At 48.5% G+C, this 24119-nt stretch overlaps 1 protein-coding gene across 1 annotated transcript in view; it reads right to left on the bottom strand.

Moving 5' to 3' along the window:
• Window positions 1–10883: 10883 nt before the first annotated feature.
• Window positions 10884–24119, bottom strand: part of LOC116830722 (interleukin-1 receptor antagonist protein-like) — a 22037-nt gene continuing 8801 nt past the window's right edge. Inside the window, exons 4-5 of the mRNA XM_032790361.1 lie at window positions 12209–12348; window positions 10884–11093 (exon numbers count right to left, since the gene is read on the bottom strand). Coding sequence (XP_032646252.1) covers window positions 10884–11093; window positions 12209–12348 — 350 coding nt within the window. The remainder of the gene's footprint in view (window positions 11094–12208; window positions 12349–24119) is intronic.

Here is a 24119-nt window from a genome sequence, read left to right as displayed (position 1 = left end):
CTCAGGGCTGAGACAGGATTAAGGTGCAGGGAGATGAGGGTTGGGGCTGAGGATGAGGGGTTCATGATGCGGGGGGGCTGAGGGCTGGGGAAGAGGATTAGGGTGCAGGGGGATGAAGATTGGGGTTGAGAATGAGGGATTCATGATGTGGGGGGGGCTCAGGGCTGAGGCAGAGGATTAGGGTGGAGGGGGAGGAGGATTGAGGTTGAGGATGAGGGATTCATGATGTGGGGGGGCTCAGGGCTGAGGCAGAGGATTAGGGTGTGGGGGGCTGAGGGGTTTGGGGTGTTGGAGAGACTCAGGGTTAGGGCAGAAGCACAGGGTAAGGGCGGCCTGCCCTAGCAGTAGGACGGGGGGCACTAGGACCCTGGGGCAGCAGACAGCAGTTCTGCTGGGAGCTGCTGTAGTCCAGCAGCTCGAGCACCGCAAACCTATAGAACCTGCCCCCTATAAACCCTGGGCTGCTGGCTGCCGCGGCAGCACACTGACCCAGGGGACACCCTGGGCGGCCCGCTGCCGATGCCGCCGGCAGCTTGGAGTCCCTCTCGATCCCAGCAGCAGCAGCCACTCAACCACTTAAAAAAAATTTGGGGGCACTGCTTTTTGGTGCCCCCAAATCTTGGCGCCCTAGGCAACCGCCTAGTCCGCCTAAATGGTTACACCGGCCCTGATTAAGCATCTTCACCTAACTTTCATATTACTTTGTATTATACCTCTGTTTTCATACAACTTTTTATCAGATCCGTATATAGAAAACTTTGTATTGAGACTTGGTATAATGTTAAAAAGATGTCTTTTTGCTAGGAATAGAATAAAATCTCCCCCTGCCCCCTTTTCAATCTCTCCCTGTTGAATGAACGAGATGTGAATGAGAAAGGCAGGGAAGAGAGCACCTCCAGACAGTTGCAAGGGTTGGAGAGGAGACGGAAGCCAGACCCAAAAACAATAAAACTTGTCAAGTGGGCTCACTAAAGAAGAGCAGACATATCGATGGCCTTGGGGTTTAGAAGCGAGCACCTTCTTTTGAAAACACCCTCTTTGAACTGCATTGGGACAGTACCCAGAAGGAAGCAGCACAAAGGACCAACGTATACAGATACAGATTTTGAATCTGGTACCAGATTTGCATGACAGGAAAGCTGCTATAAATGTGAAATGTCTTGCAGAGGACCCCAAGTCTCATCTTGTCAATATGGGAGCATTGATATGGATCAGCAGAAGCCCGGCTTTACGCCTCCCCCATCTAACTCACCTGGCCAGTGAAGTTAATGGGAGCAACTAATTGGTAACAACAACAAGAGAGAGTGTGTTTGTGTGTGAGTGAGTTCATGAGTGTAATATATATCATATGCAAATGATACAGTGTTGATTGGTACATGTATTACCAATAAACCTGGCGCTTTGCCTTCTTCCCCGTGAAAAGAGCCTGTGCAGTACTCTAAGTGCAACATCTGTCTCTGCCTAGCACTCCTTCTTCTTGGAACACCATCCCATGGTCAAAGAATCCAAAGTCTTCTCTCCGACACCACCTGCATAGCCATTTGTTAAGCTCCACGATTCGATGGTCTCTACCTGGGCCTTCCTTCCACAGGGAGGATGGACGACACCACCACTTGCACCCTAAACTCCTTTATCCTTCTTCCCAGAACCAGATATCTACCTCTTCCCTGAGCTTAGTGTCATCTGCTAACTTGCTGAGGGTGCAATTAATCCCACCATCCAGAGCATTAATAAAGACGTTGTACAAAACCGGCCCCAGGACTGACCCCTGGGGCACTCCGCTTGATACTGGCTGCCAACTATACATAGAGCCATTGATCACTACCCATTGAGCCCAACAATCTAGCCAGCTTTCTGTCCACCTTGTAGTCGATACATCCAATCCATACTTCTTTAACTTGCTGGCAAGAATACTGTGGGAGACCATATCAAAAGCTTTCCCCATATCCTCAGAGCCAGTTATCTCCTCATAGAAGGCAATCAGGTTAGTCAGGCATGACTTGCCCTTGGTGAATCCATGTTGACTGTTCCTGATCACTTTCCTCTCCTCCAAGGGCTTCAAAATGGTTTCCCTGAGGACCTGCTCCATGATTTTGCCGGGGACTGACATGAGGCTGACTGGTCTGTAGTTCCCCAGGTTCTCTTTCTTCCCTTTTTTAAATATGTGCACTATATTTGCCTTTTTCCAGTCATCCCCTGATCACCATGAATTTTCAGTGATAATGGCCAATGGCTTTGCAATCACATCAGCCAAGTCCCTCAGCACCCTTGGATGCATTAGATCTGGACCCACAGACTTGTGCATGTCCAGCTTTTCTAAAAAGTCCTTAACCTGTTCTTTCAGCACTGAGGGCTGCTCACCTCCTCCCCATCCTATGTTGCCCAGGACAGCAGTGCGGGAGCTGACCTTGTCTGTGAATGCCGAGGCTAAAAAAGCATTGAGTATTTCAGCTTTTTCCACATCATCTGTCACTAGGTTGCCTCCCCTATTCATAAGGGGTTTGGGGTGAGGGGTTTGGGCTGCGGGTGCGGGCTCCAGGGTGGCGCAGGGGGTTGGGGTTCAGGGGGATGAGGGCGCGGGCTCTGGGGTGGGGCTGGAGATGAGGAGATTGGGGTGCAGAAGCGGGCTCCAGGCTGGGACAAGGTGTTGGGGTGTGGGGGGGTGAGGGCTTGGCCTGGGGTGCAGGCTCTGGGGTGGGGCTGGGAATGAGGGGTTTAGGGTGTAGGAAGTGGCTCTGGGCTGGGGCTGAGGAGTTCAAAGTGTGGGAGGAAGGGAGGGCTCTGGCTGGAGGTGTGAAATCTGTGGTGGGGCCAGGGATGAGGGGTTTGGGGTGCAGGAGGAGGCTCTGAGGTGGGGCAAGGGGTTGGGGCATGGGGGAGGGCTCCAGCTGCGGGTGCGGGCTCTGGGTGGGGCCAGAAATGAGGCATTCATGGTGTGTAAGAGGTTCCGGTCAAAAACTGGATGCCTGGCAACCCTACTCGTTACACAGAGGTGAAGGAGATTGGCCTGGCACACAGCTCTCTAGATTTCCATGAAATAACCACCACAACCTTGATCAAACTCTATAATATCCAGTGACAAACCTGTTAACAGGCCGCACTCCATGCAGACACGCCTAATGCAGCCTTTGAGGATAACAGAGCCAACCAGGACGGTCACTAAACAACCTTTCCAGAGGATGCTGTCAGCATGGGCACTGCCACCGACTTGCTGCAGGACAAATGGGCCGCAATTGCCCCCCCCCTTCTCCGAGATCCCCACCGCCTCCTCCTCTCCACCCCCACCCCCAAGGTCCCTGCTGCTCCCCACATCCCTACTCCTTGGGATGAGGGAGTGAGGAGCAACGCGGAGAGCCAGTGGTCGGTGGAGTGAGGAGGCTTAGTCAGGCGCTACTGGGCTGGCAGCTCGGCAGAGGCAGGCAGCCTTCAGGGTGGGGAGGAGCTGGTGCTTGGGGAGGCTGCCAGTGGCTCTTGGCCCTGCCTGACTCTGGCGGGTTGGAGAACCATTGGGGGGGTGTGTGCTGGCGGCAGTGTCCTGGCACTGGGGCCAGCCCGGTGCTCAGGGAGGCTGCCGGCTTGCCCTGGCCTGGCCTGGCCCGGCTCGTCCCAGCGCTCGCGGGATTTGGCGGCTCAGCCTGGAGCTTGGGGAGGCTACTGACTTGGCCGGGTGTTGGGGCCAGCCTGACTCTGACAGCACTGGGGCCACCCTGGTGCTCGGTGAGGCTGCTGGCTTAGCCCAGTGCTTGTGGGGGCTGGTGGTTCAGTCGGGCGCTAGGGCCAGCCCAACTCTGGCGGCGCTGGGGCTGGCCTGGTGCTCTGGGGGGCCGGCTTCTCAGTCTGGTGCTGGGGGGGATCGCAGTGTGTCAGAAAGCCCTGACCTCAACATTCGGGGCTGAAGCCAAAGCCTGAGCAGCTTAGCTTTGCGGGGGCCCCCGTGGTGTAGGGTCCCCATGCAGTTGCCCTGCTTGCTTCCCCCTAATGCCAGCCCTGGCTTTTATATGCAGAAATACAATTGTGGCACAGGTGGGCTGTGGAGTTTTTATTGTATGTTGGCGGGGGGGGGGGGGGGTATGCTCAAGAACGGAAAAAGGTTGAGAACCCGGGCTAGAGTTAACTTCATTGCCTTTTCCAAGGCCTAAGAAGACTTTCCCTCTCAGACAGTTTCTTGCTGAGAAACACGACGGATGGAAGTTGTGTCCGGTCCTTCCTGCATGAGACACTGCTCCTATCCCACGCTCAGATGCATTGTGGTTACTAGGAATGGTTGGTCAAAGTCTGGGCCTTAGCACAGGGCAGACGTGAGCATCGCCTTAAGTTGGGTAAAGGCCTCCTGACTTCATCAGTCCATTTAACTGTATTTGGCTGGGTCTTTTTGGTCAGGTTGGTCAGTGGGGCAGCGATTTGGCTTAGTGTGGCCTAAGAAGGATGGACCTGTTTCTTTGACTTTGGGACAGGCCACTTTTGGATAGCATCCACTTGGCCTGTAGGGGTTTATGGTTCTCGACCACCTGGTGTCCCAGGTAAGGTCACTCGGTTTTGGCCTATTTGACACTTTTTGGCCTTAACAGTTAGTCCGGCTGCCTGATGGCGCTCAAAGACCTTTTGGCAGGTGTACTAGGTGTTCAGGCCAGGAGTCTGAAAAAATGGCCACATCATCGGGTAGGCAACTGCATATTCTCCCAGTCCTGCTACAGCCAATCTACCACCCTGGAAGGTGGCGGTGCATTCAGCCGCCAAAAGGAAGTACATTAAATTCATACACCCCGCATGGGTGACGAATGCTGAACCTTTCCTTGGCAGGTTCATCTAGCGTACTTGCCGGTACGCCTTGGTTAAGTCTATTGTAGATAATGAACTGGGCATGTCCCAACTTCTCCAATCTCATCAGTGCGTGGCATTGGATAGTTGTCCGGATGAGTTCCGTATTTAGCTAGGGTAGTCCACGCAAAGTGTATTTCCCCATCTGGTTTGGGGTACCAAACCACTGGAGAGTGCCATGCACTGTGATGAGCGTATTATACCCATCTGTAGCATGTTTGGATCCCCGTTCTATAGCAGCTTGGGCGTGAGGAGACACCCGGTAGGGTGGTTGTTCTAACTGGGTGGCATTACTCCTGTGTCAATGGAGTGGTATGCCGTTCAGTCCGTCTGGAGTGGCTGAGAACAATGGGGCGAGCTAGTGCACAGCTCCTTGATTTGTTGCCGCTGCAGGCGTTCCAGGGTGGTTAGAGAGTTCACCTCTTCCACGCCACCATCCTTTTTCCTTCGTAGTAGACCACCGTCAGGCCACTCAGCGTCATCTCCTCCCTGACTGTAAACTGACAAACCTGTAAGTCTCTGGAATAAAGGCTGAGAGAATTAACATGTACACTTTGGGTTTTAGTGAGGATATGGCAATGCTATGAGGTAGTTAACAGCTCCCAGGTGCTCTGGACCGTGAATGGCCTTCCCATGATGCGTCAATCTTATGGGCCTGTTGCGCCTTAAGACCTAACTGGTCTCCTACGCTGAAGGAACACTCTCTGGTATGTTATCATACCAGGCTTTTGCTCTTCCTGAGTATCCTTTAGGTTTTCTCTAGCAAGGGCTAAAGAGTGTCAGAGGTGTTTTTGTAGGTTGCTTACAAAGTCCAGAATGTTAGTTCCTGGAGAAGGGTGTAAAACCCTCCTATTATTGCTTCCAAAACTGTATGGCCCGCTTAACCTCGTGGCCATACACAAGTTCAAATGGTGAAAACCCTAAACTGGGATGTAGGTACAGCCCTGTAAGCAAAGAGCAACTGCTGCAACACAGTCCCAGTCATTGGAGTGTTCATTCACGAATTTACGGATCATGGCCCCCAAATTCCATTAAACTTTCGACCAGGCCATTGGTTTGATGGTGGTACGGGGTGGCAACCAAGTGATTCACCCCATGAGTTTCCCACAGCTCTTCATGGCGCTTGCCAGGAAATTAGATCCTGAATGGTAAGGATATCGGAGGGCCAATCTACCTTGGCAAAAATGTCTGTTAGGGCCTGGCACACAGCTTTAGCCTGGTGTTGCCTAGAGTAACTGTTCCGGCCATCGGGTAGCGAAAATCCACGAAAGTCAGTACGACTGCTTTCCTCTGGGCGTCTTTCTTGGGAAAGGACCCAGAATATCCACAGCTACTCGCTGAAATGGGACCTCAATTATGGGGAGTGGCTGGAGGGGCCTTGACCAGATTTGGGGCTTCCACTCTTTGGCACACCTCACAAGACCGGACATACTGGGCAACGTCCTTGCCCATGTCCCTTCCAGTGGAAGGATTCCCAATCTGTCTTCTGGTTCTGTTCACCCAGCATGGCACATTCGAAGATCATGGGCTAAGCTTAAGAGCTTCCTCGGTATTATTAGTCCACCAACCGTTGTGCGGCTGCATTCTTCCTGGTGTCCACCAGAAAGAATTTCCTTGTATAAAGTCCTTGGTCTATAACAACCAGATCGGGTAGAAAGAGCTGAGAGGGTGGAGTGCTCCATGCCGCACCCAAGCTTCTGGAAGGCGTCCTCTGCTTCGCTCAGTCTGGACTGTTCCTTCAGGCTGGAGACACCAGTTCTTCTCAGACTATGGACTTGGGCTTGGTCCCCTGGAAGCTATGTAGGTGAGGGGTTGTTTCCGTTGCTGGTGAACCGCTCTCCCGCTGGGTAATTGGTGATATTCAGGCTCTGGCTGAGCTCTTCGTGATGGTTGTCTGTTGGTTCTGCCAGTTCAGGCTCGCTGGCCCCTCTGGCGTGGAGGTTTGGAATGGATGGTTGCATACTGCTGGTGCTGGTGCTGTTGCTGTTCCAGTTCCGGTCCTGGACTGGAGGTGCTGTGGCTGGTTCAGCCGTTGGCAGGGAATCTGGTCCACTACCTCTGTCTGTGGACGGCTCAGGAACAGGAATGGGTCTGGAAGCTTGCCTGGTTTGGCCGCGTGTAACCATTCCACTCTCTTGGCCCGCTTCACCTGGTTGGCCAGTCTTCTCCCCCAGTAGCATGGGGATGAATAATTGTCAGTAGACTGCAAAGTCCACATTCCTGACGCAGCCTTTGGTACTGGACAGGCATCAGCTGTAGGCAAGTCTACAGCTTGTGACATGAAAGGGTAAATGGTCACTTTGGCCTTTGGGTGATGAGTTTGGGTCCACGAAGGAGGTGGTGGATAGCTGACACTTGTACCCCGTGTCTCTCCACGCGGTAACTTCTTTCCGCCACTCTCAAATTTTCCCTTCGCTCCAAGGGGAATTTGAGAGGTATCTAGGCCTGGGATTATTGGTGTGATGGTGATGTAATGACTTGCACCCGGGTGAGTTCTTTGGGCAGTTGGCCTTTATATGTCCAGTTCATTACACTTATAGCATCTTCCAGCTGACGGGTCACTGGGTCGAGTGAGTTTACTGGAGACCTGATAGAGGTGAAGAATAGGGTGTCTGTGGCTTCCCTTGGGTTGTAGGTGGGGTTTTGGGTTGCCTCGGTTGTAGGGTTTAATTGTCTGGGTGGCCCCCTGGGGTTTTCATTCCTTTACAGTAGCTTTCTTGCTTTCTGCCACTTCCATCCATTTGGCTCCAATCTCCCCCGCTCGGGTGAGATTTTTGGGTTTTTTCCATCTTGGATGTACCGTGTTATGTCTCAGGACATCCGTCCAAGAACTGCCCATTTGTTGAGGAGGTGCAGTTCGTCAATGGATTGAACATTGGCTCCTGATATCCAGGCCTTATAATTCTTCCTACGTAGTAACGAGTGTTTCGGAAATTACCCATCTGGTTTCCACTTTTGGGTTCTGAAACGCCGACGGGCATGATCCGGGGTTATCCCATTCTGTATCTGGCCTTGGTTTGAAACAGTTTTATGATCGTTCATTTTGTCCTTGGCATTTCAGCCGCCACCTCTGCTAAGGGTCCATTGAGGTGTGACCTCAGCTCTACCATGTACTGGTCTTCCGAGATGCTGTACCCAATGCAGGCTCTTTCAAATTTCTAAGAAGGCCTCAGTGTCATCACCTGGCTTGTAGGTGGGAAATTTCTTGTGCAGTTGAACAACAACTGGCGATGGGTGGTTAGGATGGTTGGGTTCTGTTGCTTAGCCTGTTCTAATTCCAGGGCCTGCCGGTGGGCCTCTCTGTTTTTCCATCTCTTGTTGGTGTTTTCTCCTCTCTCGTTGGAGGGTTGCATCTTGGGCTTCTTGTTCTCTTTTATGGGCTGCCTCTTTGGCTGCTTGTTCTCTTTATAGGCAGCGTCTTTTTATTTTCTCTCAGCTCCATCTCTTGCTTTTTTTTTCCAGGTCTCACCGTGGTCTGCGTCTTCATTTGTTCTTCTGCCTCAAGTCTCGCTCGTTCCTGCTTTAGGGCATCTTTGGTAGTCATGGTTCCTGTTTTCTTTCATTGGGGTGCCCTCTGGTGGTTGTTGTTTGAACTGCTGGTCTCTGTTGTCTCCTGGAGTCTGCCTAGCAACTCCTTTATAACTTACTAGCCTCTCCTGAACAGTTAAAAAGCAAAAGAAACCCTCTTTTGTTTTCAAATGTGTTCTGGCTGGAGTTTTGCTGACCACTTAAGGCTGTTTGTTAACAAACGACTGTCGTTACCTTTAATAGCCCTCCTATGCACAGCTAGCAGGGAGCAAGGAAAAAATTCTCTGGCTGCAGTTTAAAAAATAAACCTCTTCCCTCTGCTTATAACCAGCAGCAGAGAAGCAATTAATAATCTGACTGGCTTTTGGATTCTATCTTTCCCACTTCGCTGCCACTCATATCATAGCTTTCCCACTCAGATTTGAACTTAGCGTTCATAACCTGAGAAGCTAGCATGAACCCCATCAAGCTTAATTACCAGCTGAGATTTGATCTTGCTGCACCAGCCAAGAATTTCCAGTGTCTTGGCTCATCTGGTCTCCCCAAAACCTTCCCTGGGGACCCCAAGTTCCAGAGGCTCTGAGTCTTACCACAAAGGGAAATAAACATTCCCCCACCTTTCTCCCACCAGAATTTCCTCTCTGGGCTAACCTGAGAGTTACTGATGCAACCTCTTTAACATCACAACCAAGAAGCATGTCTCCCTCTCTTCCACAAAAAGACAACCCAAAGACAAAGAAACAGAAAAGATTCTATCTCTTTCCCCTAGCTTCTTCCCGCCGCTGGGACACTAGGAGAGTTAAACACAGAAGAGCAGTTTCCCCTTCCCCTCGTCTTTCTTTCCTCCACCAATTTCCTGGTGGGTCAACTAGAAAACAAAAAAATCACAGGTCTTAAAAAAAACTTTTAATAAAAAAAAAGAAAGAATAGAATAATAGTTCTCTGTACCTAGATGGTATGATAAAGGGCTTTCAACTATAGAAAATGAAATAAACATAGAAAAGGGATAAACACCTTACCCAAAAACAATACAATTTAAAGTACTTATAGCCAAATACACATAAAGACTCCACCAGCCAGATACACAGATGCAAATACAGCAAAAATTAAAAGACTATACTTTGCTAACTTTGTACTTACAACTGGAAACAGAAATTAGAAGGACTGGAAATAGACCTCTCATACTGAGAGAGCACAGAACAGACCAAAAGACCCCAAGACCAAGAAAAAAAACCACAAATTCCCTCCCTTAAGCTTTGAAAAATCTGGTTTCCTGATTGGTCCTCTTGTCAGGTGTTTGGTTCCCTTTGTTAACCCTTTACAGGTAAAAGAAACATTAACCCTTAGCTATCTGTTTATGACAGGTACGCTGTGGAGTTTTTATTGCATGTTGAGGGGTGGCGGGGGGGACGCCTCAGAAAGGAAAAAGGTTGAGAACCCCGGGCTAGAGTTTACTTCATTGCCCTTCTCCAAGGCCTAAGAAAACCTCCACCTCTCATAGAAAAGCACTTGGAAACCCAGAATTCAGTCACTAAGGATTTTCAGCAAGAATTGCATATGGTCAACCTCCCCACATTCAAGTCCAAAATGAACAAAAGGAATTAACAATTTTTAAATACGAACTTTATAAAAAAATAAAGAAACAATAATAAAATAATAATATAATATTTAATTACTATAACTTAATCTCTACAACATAACATGGCTACTTTATAATCCACATACTGTTGGGATTGACAGTTTTGTAATAAATATATCACTACCTTAGATTACTCAAACTGCAAGAAACTGTAAAAGAGTCTGACTTCCTATTCATGCTATTTACTTTCTGTTTGCGTTTCAGTTCAGACAGTAAGAAAAGACTGTTCAGTTACATATTGGTAACAAATCAGTTTCAAGCCAATAGCATCTTCAGGTTTTAAATTCCCTAGACACCAGCGCTGGTTGCAAATACTGCAGGAGCTGGTTTATTTGCTTATAAGTACCCTCCCAAAAACCTGTGGAATTTTAAAAGACAATTTTTTTTCTGTTGATATTTTGTAAAAAATTATATAAAAACCCACAAAACCTAACAATATTAGAGGCAGGATTTGATCTAACAGTATCCCTATAAATGATCAGGGAACAAAATTATATGTATAGTGCCCAATGTAATGAGACATCCCATTGTGGCTGGTGCCTCTAGATGCTACTGTAATAATAATAAGAAATAAAACTGAATTAATACGGAATTAATGCTAATGTTTAAAATCAAATTCACGCAAGTTAAGAAGGAAGGTACTGTACAACTGGGGTCAGGCTTGAGTTATGAGAGATTACAAGTATTGGTCACAAAGTTCACAAGGTACATACATAGTACAATTCAATTAATTAATTTAAATAAATAATTTAATTAATACATTAATTTAATTAATAAATTAATTTAAACAACCAGAATTAATCAAATGGAATTGCTGAGATCCCATAAATAGTTATGCTCCTACTGTGTGTAGTACATACTAGCATTTAGTTCTAAGCCAGTAACTGCTGGCTAGGGATTAGATTTCAACCAAATAAAAATCAGTGATGTCCCGCTCTCCGGTTTGATTCACCATCCTGACAGGTTTGTCATTCAGTTTTGAGGTGCTGAGGAACCAGCCTGGATTGGCAGCTGATTCAAAGCTGGAAGTGGAACCAGAACTGTTCTTGAAAAAGATGAAACGCTTCTGATCCTCGGTCCTGATGTCTTTCATAGGCCCCTTCACCTTCTGTGTGAAATAAGAGAGGCCAGTTAGAAACAGGGATGCTCTTTGGAAGGCTTTCATCCTGCAATGGTATGAGTATGAGAAGGGGCTTCTAATTAGGACACAGAACTAGCATCCACTCTCACTTGTGCCTGTGCAACTATTATGTGGGTATCCCTGAGCAGAATTTTGTCCAAGGAAACACTGAGCTAGACTCTCCCCTGCCTTCCACTTTGGGCTGCCATTTACACCAGTGAAAAGTGGGTGTGAAATGCTGGCCCTCTGAATGTAGTGAAAACATCTGGTGCACATAGACAGGAGAATCTGGCCCGGACATCACAGGTGTTTCATACACCTGAGAAAGACTGTCCACCAAACAAGGAACCTGTTCCTGCTCCTATTGAATGGGATTTCAATGTAAGAGGGATCAGGCCCAACAGTAGACAATAACTACGTGGAAGCTGCAAAAGCATGCCTATAGTTTTAATCCTTGATCACTAATGATACACTTTCACTGCAGCTGGGAGCAAGCCCACCAGTATGTAGACAGGCTTGCACTAGCTCTGCTCAAACCACCATTTTAAAAATAACTGTGTGGACATGGCAGCACCTCAGAGACTTGGGCTCAGAACCAGGGGGGCAGCTGGGTTTGGAGGCCTGAGCTCCCTTTTTTAGCAGAGTAGCTCAAGCCCTGCTTGGCAAGTCTGTCTACCCACACAAAGAGGCTTGCTGCCAGCTGCAATATAGACATACCCCAAGGGCACAAAAGACAACATGATCTAATGAATTAGTGTGGTGCGATTGACTGGGATTCAGGAGACCTGGGTTCCTGGGCAAGTCACTTCTTATCTCTGCTTCTTCTTCCACTCTTTGTCTTCTGTATTTAGATGATAAAATCTTTGAGGAAGGAACCTTCTTATTACGTGACTGCACAGTGCCTACCACAGCAGGGCCTTGATCTCAGATGAAGAATCAAGGTGCTACTGTAACAGCACTAAACGATGATAGTAATCATCAACCGTATCTGGGGGAAACCAGTGACTCTCATGTAAAGGTATCAATAAAAACCAGAGATGTGGATTGAATTTCACTCACTGTGGAGTTTGTGATGATGCTAAAGGTCTGCTAATCCCACTCACCTCCAGCTGCAGCACAGGGCTACCTTTATCCTTCACACAGCTTAGATACAGATTGTTTTCCGCAGCCTTGCTTTCCACAATGTTTATAGCAACAGGATTGATGTGCGTTGGGGAGCGATATAAATCCAGGTTTAATTTCACTAGGAAGAGAAAAGCAAGAGGAAATCCAGACTCAATTACAATAAAAAAGGCAGCCCGTCTGTCTGTGAAGATCTGGGAAGCACCATCACTTATAAATAGTGAGTGAGGAACCTGAAATCCATGCACAATAGCTGCCATATCACTTCCTCTGTGACACTGATGGCTCTTTTAAAAATAACTGCACTTCAGAGATTCAGTTGTGCACTTTTACTCCTCTGAGTAATGCCATCCACTTCAGTGGGACTGTGCCTGAAGACAAAATACTCCCAAGAAATGGGTTGGAAAATCAGATCTTAATAATTACGTGCAGAAAATGACATTAAAAGAATATTAGAGGTGGCAAAGTCAAGCACTCCAAAGGTAGGAAATGCCAGAATGCCTGTTGCAATCTTAATTCAACCCCTGTGCCCATATCCATTATGATAGTCTTTAATTACCTGATCACATACTATTTTTTCCATAGGAGTCTTGCCTCATTCAGTACACAGGATGGACCTACTCTGAAGATTAATCAGGGCTGTGAATGACCCTTGTCCAGCCAGACCTTACTTTCCCACAGGACGCTGCTGCTCACATAGAAGCTGATCAGTGTGCAGTTACACAGCAACCAGATGGTGTCTGAGCACCAGGTTGTTATGGGCTTGGATATAGGCTGTCTGGCCTAGTAGTCAGAGCAGGAGTCAGGTTGGGTGGGCAAAGCAGCAATACAGGGTGGGGAAAAAAGCCAAGGGCACCAGAGTCAACTGCCAGTTATCAGAACCAGGGAGTCAAGCCTGAGTCAGAACTGGAAATCGAAGTTGAGGTTCAGAGCTGGAGTCAGATACCAAATGTTAGAGTCAAGGGTCAGAAGTCAGAGGTCGGAGCCAAGAGTGGTCACCGAGGATTGGAGGCGAGGTGTGAGGGCAGGAACTGGAGGATAGGTGAGGATCCAGTGTGCAGCAGCCTGGCTGGGGAGCCAGGAGCAGAGCTTTCTTGTCAAATTCACGGCTCGGCACCCATGTAAGGAGCAAAGTGTTTACACAGACACTGTGTTGCCCTAACAACACCGACATAAGCCCTACACCTCTTATGTCAGTGTAGTAGGGCACTTACATCGGCAGGATCAAGGCTGTAGTGTAGACACTGACATAATTAGATCAACCTAAGGTCTGGTCCACACTACACAGTTACGTTGACATAAGGCAGGAGCAAAGGCAGGAACCAGGAGCAGTGCAGGAGACAGGCACAAGCAGTGTCCAATGTAGCCATAACAGGAAACCACCTTGTTTCTCAGACAAGCTTCTTGTGCTTCCTTCTGGCTTAGCATGGTTGGACCAAATGGTGGAGCCAGCCGAGTCTCCAATCGGGGCTTCCATGGGTGGAGTCTTGGCTGAGGCTATAGCCTTAGTAGCTCCTTGGCCCACGTGGGTTTAGTGGACTCTGAGTGGAAGCCAGAATGCAGCTGCTGTCTGGGCCTCCCAGGCCCGTCTTTGAGACCCAGCACTTCATGCATTGCTCCTTCATCAGTTCGGAGGTGAAGTTCTCCCTTGTTCTCTTAGTATTTCTCGGGGGAGCCCCACTTGGGCAAATACTTCTGTAAATTCATTAGCACTGATAGCCATCATTACTGGGAATGGGAATGGGCTCAGGGTAGCTGGTAGCATTGTCTAAAATTACAAGGCTATATTTGTGCCCCACTGCAGACTTCTCTAATGGGACCCCAGATCAGAGGGTACCCTACAATGGGTAGTAGTACTGGGGGGAACCTTTTTCTGACCCATCCACTGGCACTCAGGGAATGATGCATAACAGTGCCACACCTTTGGATGGATGCCCAGCCAGTAGAACTTCATGGTCACTCTGTTACGAGTCTTCTCCCACCCCAATGACCCTCACATGGTGCTGCATGGCCAGTTGAAGCACTGCTCTTTGAACTTCCTTAGCCCTCAGAGCTGCATTCTTACCTCCCCCATCTTCGGATCTTTCAATACCCGATATGCCCCCTCCTCTACCAGTTTGAAATGGGGCCAATGAACTTGGGTGAACTGCTCCATGACGATCTTCCCTGCTACCTGAACCCCTAGGCATCCCTTGGGCTGGAGCCAACGCCAGCCAAGATCCTTCAGATTGTGGGCAACAGTCCGGAGTCAGGCTTTGGCTGGGAATTTCTCAGCTGCAAAACTGCTACTGGTAGGTTTCAGGTGAGATGTTAAGGGTGTCTAGGATAGATGCCTTGACATGAATGTAGTCCTGTGCAGCTGCCACACTGAGGTCCCAGTATGCTGCCTGGCCCAGCATGCTGTCAAGTAGTAGGCCAATAGGTTGGCCTAATTTCCCTTGAGGCATCGGGCTATGATGCCAACTCTCTCGAATGTGGCAAGGAATGCCTCTGGGTTGTCTACGGTACCCATTGTTGTCAGCTTTCCTGGGATGGCTGGTATTGGGTCAGCAGTTCCCACTCCCAGGGTTAGACTCCATTGCTGTGGGAGCGTCGCCATCTGCTGGATGAGCCGCTGCTTTGCTTCTATCATTTCCTTAATCAGCTGCTTCTCCCGCTGCTGGGCCACCTGCTGCTGATGGTTCAGGAGAACTCACTTCAGCAGTTTCTCAAAATCCACCTTTGGTTTTTGGTTTTTATCTCCCTCTTTCTCTGGCCTACCATTGTGCCTAGTGTGCCTGCATTCTCCACCAGATGTAACAGAGTCCTCAGAAGACCAGGTGGCCTAGTGGGTAGCGCACCCAGTTTCCAGTCACAACCTTCTCAGCAGGAAGGGGTTACAGTCCAGTTCCTTACTGTGGATGTGGCTTCGCCATAGGGTTTTCAATGTCCTCACCCTCCCCTTTCTTGGCAGGGGTAGAAATGAGATTTATGCCCCTCCAGCACCAAATGCAGTTGGCAGGGGAGCCCGGGCCCTCCCACTCTTAGGGCCCCATGAGAGACAACAATGTCCAGAACTCTGGAGTGCCCTCGGAGTTGCCTGACTGGGTCACTTCCATCTCCCCCACACCTCCAAGTCCAATACAGGATAGCAAAAGAAAAGGAAAGACAACTAAAGCTTCAGCCCCAATAGGCTCAGCGTGCAGTTGTCTTTCTCATGGGTGGCTTCTTTGGTACCCTTAGATTAGGTCCATCTTCCTCCCTAGCCTCCCCCTTCTGAGCTAGGTTGCGCCCTTGTACGTTTCCTCTCCAGTCGGCCAGTGCTCTGGGCCCAGTATTGCCCTTTAACCCCTTCTGGTCCAGCGTGGGGTATGTACACCCTGTCACACACCCCAATGGGAGAACAAGAGGGCTGAACCTCAAAGAATAAGCAATTGAATCAACTGGTTGTGTGCAAGACATTGTGTGTAAATATATGTCAAGCAAGGTCTTTTATGAAAGCCTGTAATGTTCCTAACCTGGTGGTCATTAAGCGATCTCTAGTCAGGTTATGGCTGTGAATGTAACTGTGGTGCAGCTACAGCATCACCTCACCACAGGCAGTGAAGCAATCAAGCAGGGCAGGGCACAGGGCCGGCGCTTCCACTAGGCGACCTTAGGCGGTTGCCTAGGGCGGCAGCATTTGGGGGATGGCGTTTTGCCGCCCTAGGTGGAAATTCGGTGGCGGGAGGTCCTCCACTCTGAGTCTTTGGTGGAAATTCAGCGGCAGGTCCTTCACTCACTCTGGGACCCGCCGCTGAAGTGCCTCGAAGACGCGGAGCAGAAGGACCCCAACCGCTGAATGCTCAGAGGAGGAGCGCTGCCGCCTAGGCCTGCAAAAACCCTGGCGCCGCTCCTGGTAGGGCACCCCCCACCCGCCTAGGCTAGTTGTTTACACAAAACCAATTTCAAGTACCCATCCATTGTCCAGCCAAGAAGACATAATAGTGGGCCATTAAAGTAAACGTAAAGTCATTGAAGCCGAAAAGAAAATAATAGAATATCAGGGTTGGAAGGGACCTCAGGAGGTATCTAGTCCAACCCCCTTCTCAAAGCAGGGCCAATCCCCAACTAAATCATCCCAGCCAGGGCTTTGTCAAGCCTGACCTTAAAAACCTCTAAGGAAGGAGATTCCACCACCTCTCTACTAACCCATCCATTGCTTCAACACCTCCTAATGAAAAAGTGTCCTTTAATATCCAACCTAAACTTCCACTGCAACTTGAGACCATTATCTGTTCGTTCATCTGGTACCACTGAGAACAGTCTAGATCATCCTTTTGAACCCTTTTCAGGTAGTTGAAAGCAGCTATCAAATCCCTCTCTTCTCTTCTCTGCAGACTAAATAATCCAGTTCCTCAGCTTCCTCGAAAGTCATGTGTTCAGCCCCTAATCATTTTTGTTGCCTCCACTGGACTCTTTCCAATTTTTCCACAACCTTGTAGTGTGGGGCCCAAAACTGGACACTAGTCCAGATGAGTCTCATGAGGTCAAATAGAGGGGAATGATCACGTCCCTCGATCTGCTGGCAATGCCCCAACTATACACCAAATGCCATTAGCCTTCTGCAACAAGGCACATGTCACTCATTCCGTCTCTCCACTGAATCCCTAGGTCCTTTTCTGCAGTCAGCTGCCTAGCCACTCGTCCTAGTCTTGTAGCAGTGCATGGATCTTCTGTCTAAGTGCAGATTCTACTGTCCTTGTTGAACCTCATCAGGTTCTCTTTGGCCAATCTCTCATTTCTAGGTCCTCTGTATCCTATCCCTACCCTACATATCTACCACTCCCCAGTTTAGTTTATCTGAAACTTGCTGGGTGCAGTCCACGCCATCCTCCAGATCATTAATGAAGATTAACAAGACCGCCGACTGATCCTTGGGGCACTTCGCTTGTACCCGCTCAACTAGACATGAGCCATTGTCAGTACCTGTTGAGCCGAACATCTAGCCAGCTTCTATCCGCCTTAGTCATTCATCCGGTCCATACTTCTTTATTGTTGGCAAGATACTGGGAGTGTATCAAAAGCTTTGCTAAGTCAAGGATAACACATCTACTGCTTTCCCTCACCACAGACCTAGTTATTCTCATAGAAGGCAATTAGGTTAGCACAGCATGACTTAGCCTTGTGAGTCCATGCTGACTGCTATTCACTCCTCTCTCTAAGTGTTTCAGGATTGATTCCTTGGGGACCTGCTCCATGATTTTTCAGTACTGAGGTGAGGCTGATTGCCTGTACCAGGCTTGTCTACACTGCACTTACATTGCTGCAACTTTCTCCTCTGGGCTGAAAAAACATCCACCCCCCCCGCCCGAGTTTTGGCACTTTATAGTGCCAGTGTAGACCATGCACCAGCACTGGGAGCTACTCCCCTCGTGCGGGTGGGGTTTTTTTTACAGCACTGAGAGAGAGCTGGCTAGTGCTGCGACTACACAGCCATGCGCTGCCGCGGCAGCACTTTAATGTTGCTAGTGAAGACATACCCTCAGTCTTGGAAAACTGAGAAAGCAGTTATTTCATGCTGAATAACCAGGAGTCATCATGCAAGAAGGAAGAGAAAAAATGGGGGGAGGGAGAAGAGAGAAAAGACTGGGCTATACTACACAGTTAGGTCGGCGTAAAGCAGCTTAGGGCATGTCTATATTAGAAACTTAAGTTGACCTATACTAGGTTGATTTACAGCCAGCACACTACCCTCCTTGGGTCAGGGGTGTGCATCCTCACCAGGAGTTCTTCCCCCGGCTGAAGAGGGGCAGTGTGGGGAGCTGAGAGCATGGTCTCTCAGCTTCACTGGCAGCTCCCTGTCAGAAGTCTGGCTGACCTACAGGCTCCCGGCCGGGCTTCCACCCCCTTCCCTCCCCATCCCTTCACTTGCTCCCGCTGGGAGCCAGGCAGCCCTGTCAATTTCAGGAGGCAGGGTCTGTGATGTTCTGTACCTCACGGGAACAGCCTGCACCCCATGTTCATCCTTATAAAGTGATTGTGGGATCCACCTAACAAAGAGAAGGGCGAGCATTTTCGCAGGCAGGCTTGCTCAGCTAGTGAGGAGGGCTTTAAACTAGGCTCGCCGGGGGATGGTGACCCTGAGGTAAGTGCAGAAGAGGGATACTGGGAGGAAACACAAGGAGGAGGGTACAAGACAGGAAGCCTCCTGATTCATACAGAGAAAGTAGGGCAATTGGCTAGTTATCTTAGGCGCATGTACACAAATGCAAGAAGCCTTGGAAACGAGCAGGGAGAACTGGCAGTCCCGGCACAATCAAGGAACTATGATGTGATTGGAATAACAGAGACTTGGTGGGATAACTCACATGACTGGAGCACTGTCATGGATGGATATAAACTGTTCAGGAGGGACAGGCAAGGAAGGAAAGGTGGAGGAGTTGCACTGTATGTAAGAGAGTGGTATGATTGCTCAGAGCTCCGGTATGAAAGTGGAGAAAAGCCTGTTGAGAGCCTTTGGGTTAAGTTTAGAGGCAAGAGCAACAAGGGTGATGTCGTGGTGGGCATATGCTATAAACTACCAGATCAGAAGGATGAGGTAGATGAGGCTTTCTTCAGATAACTAACTGAAGTTTCCAGATCACAGGCCCTGGTTCTAATGGGGGCCTTCAATCACCCTGATATCTGCTGGAAGAGTAATACAGCGGTGCACAGACAATCCAGGAAGTTTTTGGAGAGTGCTGGAGGAACCAACTAGGGGACGTGCTCCCTTGACCTGCTGCTTACAAACAGGGAAGAATTGGTAGAGGAAGTAGAAGTGGGTGACATCCTAGGCAGCAGTGACCATGAGATGGTTGAGTTCAGGATCATGACAAAAGAAAGAAAGGAAAGTAGCAAAATCCAGACCCTGGACTTCAGAAAAACAAACTTAGACTACCCTAGGGAACTGATGGGCAAGGATCCCCTGGGAGGCTAATATGAGAGGGAAAGGAGTCCAGGACATCTGGCTGTATTTTAAAGAAGCCTTATTGAGGGCACAGGAACAAACCATCAGATGTGCAGAAAGAATAGCAAATATGGCAGGTGACCAGCTTGGCTTAACAGTGAAACCTTTGATGAGCTTAAACTCAAAAAGGAGGCTTACAAGAAGTGGAAATTTGGACAGATGACTAGGGAGGAGTATAAAAATATTGCTCGAGCATGCAGGGGTGTAATCAGGAAGGCCAAAGCACAACTGGAGTTGCAGCTAGCAAGGGTTGTAGAAGGGTAACAAGAAGGGTTTCTACAGGTATGTTAGCAACAAGAAGAAGGTCAGGGAAAGTGTGGGACCCTTACTGAATGAGGGAGGCAACCTAGTGACAGATGATGTGGAAAAAGCTGAAGTACTCAATGCTTTTTTTCCTCGGTTTTCACAGACAAGGTCAGCTCCCAGACTGCTGCACTGGGCAGCACAGGATAGGGAGAAGGTGAGCAGCACTCAGTGGTGAAAGAACAGGTTAAGGACTATTTAGAAAAGCTGGAGATGGACAAGTTCATGGGTCCAGATCTAATGCATCCGAGGGTCATGAGGGAGTTGGCTGATGTGATTGCAGAGCCATTGGCCCTTATCACTGAAAATTTGTGGCGATCGGGGGAGGATTGGAAAAAGACAAATATAGTGCACATATTTTAGAAAGGGAAGAAAGAGAACCTGAGGCACTATGGACCGGTCAGCCTCACGTCAGTCCCCAACAAAATCATGGAGCAAGTCCTCAAGGAAACCATTTTGAAGTACTTGGAGAAGAGGAAGGTGATCAGGAACAGTCAACATGGATTCACCTAGGGCAAGTCATGACCAACCTGATTGCCTTCTATGATGAGATAACTGGCTCTGTGGATATAGGGAAAGCGGTAGATGTGGTATATCTTGACTTTAGCAAAGCTTTTGATACGGTCTCCCACAGTATTCTTGCCAACAAGTTAAAGAATTATGGATTGGATAAGCTGAGCTTCTAAACAAGGTTTGAAATCTAGAAGCCTTTGTTCATTGGCTAAGCCTTCATCAGGGGGCGGGGCTATCAGGAAGGCCAGGGCTTTTTAAAGCCGTGAGTGAGTGACCAGGGAGCTTTGCGACCAAAGGCTGCTAACAGGGAGTTTCAAGAGGGAGTTGGGAAGGGGGCGAGGGACACTTGCCATTCTTTAAAACTTTTAAACTAAACTATAATCCAAACTTCTTGATTTAAACAAAACCCTGTCAGTAACCTAGGCAGCTGTGGGAGAGAATGCAGGCAGAAGTCCAGCAGCAGAGTGGGGGCTATCCTGTTTATTGCCCTCAATGCAGCATATATGACTACCTGCCCTGTGGGCGGGTGGCGTATGTGTGCCTTCGGTGCAAGGAGCTCCTGGCCCTCAGAGACCGTGTACGGGCTTTGGGGGCCAGGGTAGCTGAACAGGAGGAGCTAAGGGAGGCAGAGAGGTATGTTGATGAGGCTTTCCAGGACACTGTAGAATTGTCCCACCTCTGGTCAGACAGCCCCTGTACTGTTGAGGAGGATGAAAGGCCCAGGGAAGCAGAACAGTCAATGGGAGCAGAGAGAAACCTTCCCATAATTGGGACCCTCCTTCCAGATGGTGCTGGGGTATCCCCTCGCACTGAGGTTACCTCTCCGGGGTAGGGAACTCCAATCACTAGGAAATGGCAGGTGTTAGTAATAGGAGATTCGATCATTAGAAACATAGATAGCTGGGTTTGTGATGACTGGGAGAACCGTATCGCGACTTGCCTGTCTGGTGCAAAGGTTCCGGATCTCTCGAGGCATCTAGACAGACTTATGTGTAGTGCAGGGGAGGAACTGGTGGCCGTGGTACATGTAGGTACCAGTGACATAGGGAAGGGTAGGAGGGAGGTCCTGGAGGCCAAATTTAGAATGCTAGGAAAGAGACTGAAATCCAGTCTCAGAAATGCTTCCAGTTCCACGCTCAGGGTCAGGTAGGCAGGCAGAGTTTCAGAGTCTCAATGTGTGCATGAAACAATGGTGTAGAGAGGAGGAGTTTAGATTTATTCAGAACTGGGGTAACTTTTGGGATAGGGGGAGCCTATACAGGAAGGATGGGCTCCAGCTAAACAGAAGTGGGACCAGACTGCTGGCACTTAACATTAAAAAGGTTGCAGAGCAGTTTTTAAACTAAGAGATGCGAAAAGCTGACTGCTGCAGAGGAGCATGTGGATCGGACAGAGTCTTCTCTTAGAGGAGAGTCTAGTGATAGAGATTCTCTAGTTTTTAGTCAGGAGGAGAGGCTGGAAGAGGATAAAGTATGGGTCAGACCAGACGAGAAACATTCACATAAAAAGAATCTGACATGTCAGAAAAGGGCAGACAAATAAACAGTGACAAGTTTGTAAAGTGCTTGTACACAAATGCTAGAAGTCTAAATAATAAGATGGGTGAACTAGAGTGCCTTGTGATAAAGGAGGCTATTGATATAATAGGCATCTCAGAAACCTGGTGGAGTGGGGACAATTGATGGGACACAATCATTCCAGGGTACAAAATATATAGGAAGAACAGAACAGGTTATGCAGCGGGGCGGAAGTGGCACTATATGTGAAAGAAAATGTAGAATCAAATGAAGTAAAAATCTTAAATGATTCCACATGTTCCATAGAATCTCTATGGATAGTAATTTCATGCTCTAATAAGAAGAGATCTGTTATCGACCACTTGACCAGGACAGTGAAAGTGACAATGAAATGCTAAGGGAGATTAGAGAGGCTATCAAAGTTAAGAACTCAATAATAGTGGGGGATTTCAGTTATCTCCATATTGACTGGGAACATGGCACCTCAGGACGAAATGCAGAGACAAAATTTCTCGATACGTTAAATGACTGCTTCTTGGAGCAGCTGGTACAGGAACCCACAAGGGAAAGGCAATTCTCAATTTACTCCTGAGTGGAGCACAAGATCTGGTCCAAGAAGTAAGTATAACAGGACTGCTTGGAAATAGTAATCATAACATAATAACATAATAATCTTCCTGTGGTGGGAAGAACACCTCAACAGTCCAACACCTCAACAGCCCAGAACTGTGACGTTTAACTTCAGAAAGGGGAACTATGCAAAAATGAGGAGGTTAGTTAAACAGAAATTAAAAGGTACAGTGACTAGAGTGAAATCCCTGCAAGCTGCATGGACACTTTTCAAAGACACCATAATAAAGGCCCAACTTAAATGGTATACCCCAAATTAAAAAACACAGTAAAAGAACTAAAAAAAGAGCCACTGTGGCTTAACAACCATGTAAAAGAAGCAGTGAGAGATAAAAAGGCATCTTTAAAAAAGTGGAAGTCAAATCCTAGTGAGGTAAATAGAAAGGAGCATAAACACTGCCAAATTAAGTGTAAAAATGTAATAAGAAAAGCCAAAAGGAAGCCAAAAAGGAGTTTGAAGAATGGCTAGCCAAAAACTCCAAAGGTAATAACAAAATGTTTTTTAAGTACATCAGAAGCAGGAAGCTGTGGGGCTCCTGGATGATCGAGATACAAAAGGAGCACTTAAAGACGATAAAGTCATTGCGGAGAAACTAAATGGATTCTTTGCTTCAGTCTTCACGGCTGAGGATGTTAGGGAGATTCCCAAACCTGAGCTGGCTTTTGTGGTGACAAATCTGAGGAACTGTCACAGATTGAAGTATCATTACAGGAGGTTTTGGAATTAATTGATAAATTTAACAGTAACAAGTCACCAGGCCCAGATGGCATTCACCCAAGAGTTCTGAAAGAACTCAAATGTGAAATTGCCGAACTATTAACTATGGTTTGTAACCTGTCCTTTAAATCGGCTTCTGTACCCAACAACTGGAAGATAGCTAACGTAACGCCAATATTTAAAACGGGCTCTGGAGCTGATCCTGGCAATTACAGACTGGTAAGTCTAACATCAGTACCGGGCAAATTAGTTGAAACAATAGTAAAGAATAAAATGGTTAGACACATAGAAGAACATAAAATGTTGGGCAAAAGTCAACATGGTTTCTGTAAAGGGAAATCGTGTCTTACTAATCAAGGAATGCACAACATACGGCCCGTGGGCCGCATGCAGCCCGCGGAGCCTCACTGTGCAGCCTGCGGGGGGATTCTAAATCCCCCACACACTGCGTTCTGTGGGCAACCCAGAGGCCTTTGAATCCCGGCCGTGGCTGAGATTTAAAGGGCTCTAGGCTGCCCGCAGCGGCGGGAGCCCAGCACCCTTTAAACCTCAGCCACGACCGGGAATCAAAGGGCTCTGCGCTGCCCGCAGTGGCAGGGAGCCCAGAGCCCCCTAAATCTCAGCCACGGCTGGGATTCAAAGGGCTCTGGGTTGCCCGCAGAGATTCCCGGATGGGATGGGCTGGGACTGGGATTTAAAGGGCTCGGGCTCCCCTCAGCAGCAGGAGCTCTGGGCCCTTTAAATCCCTGCGCCAGCCCTGGAAAGCTCTGTGTTCCCCCAGCCACCAGAGCCCCGGACCCTTTAATTTGCCCCTGACAGCTCCCAGCCACCTCTTCAGCTGGGAACCACTGGTTGATTTAAAATCAAGTATCACCTCCCCACCCCCAACCTTCTTTTTTGGCCCACAGCTGTTTTGGTGGGGCAGCACTGGGGAAGGAGGGTTTGTTTATGCAGGGCTGGGCGGTGCTGGAGCGGGGTGTTTTTGTGGGGCCGGGAGGCGCTGGGGGGCGTGTTTCCGCGGGGCCGGGGGGTTTTGGCCCTTAGCTGTTTTCTTTGGCGTAATGTGGCCCTTACCGCTTTATGAGTTGTGCAGGCCTGTACTAATTTATTAGAGTTCTTTTAAGGGGTCAACAAACATGTGGACAAGGGGGATCCAGTGGACATAGTGTACTTAGATTTCCAGAAAGCCTTTGACAAGGTCCCTCACCAAAGGCTCTTATGTAAATTAAGTTGTCATGGGATAA

Source organism: Chelonoidis abingdonii, chromosome 2 (assembly GCF_003597395.2).
Source record: "Chelonoidis abingdonii isolate Lonesome George chromosome 2, CheloAbing_2.0, whole genome shotgun sequence".
NCBI lineage: Eukaryota > Metazoa > Chordata > Testudines > Testudinidae > Chelonoidis > Chelonoidis abingdonii.
This window is presented reverse-complemented; position numbering and strand designations above follow the sequence as displayed.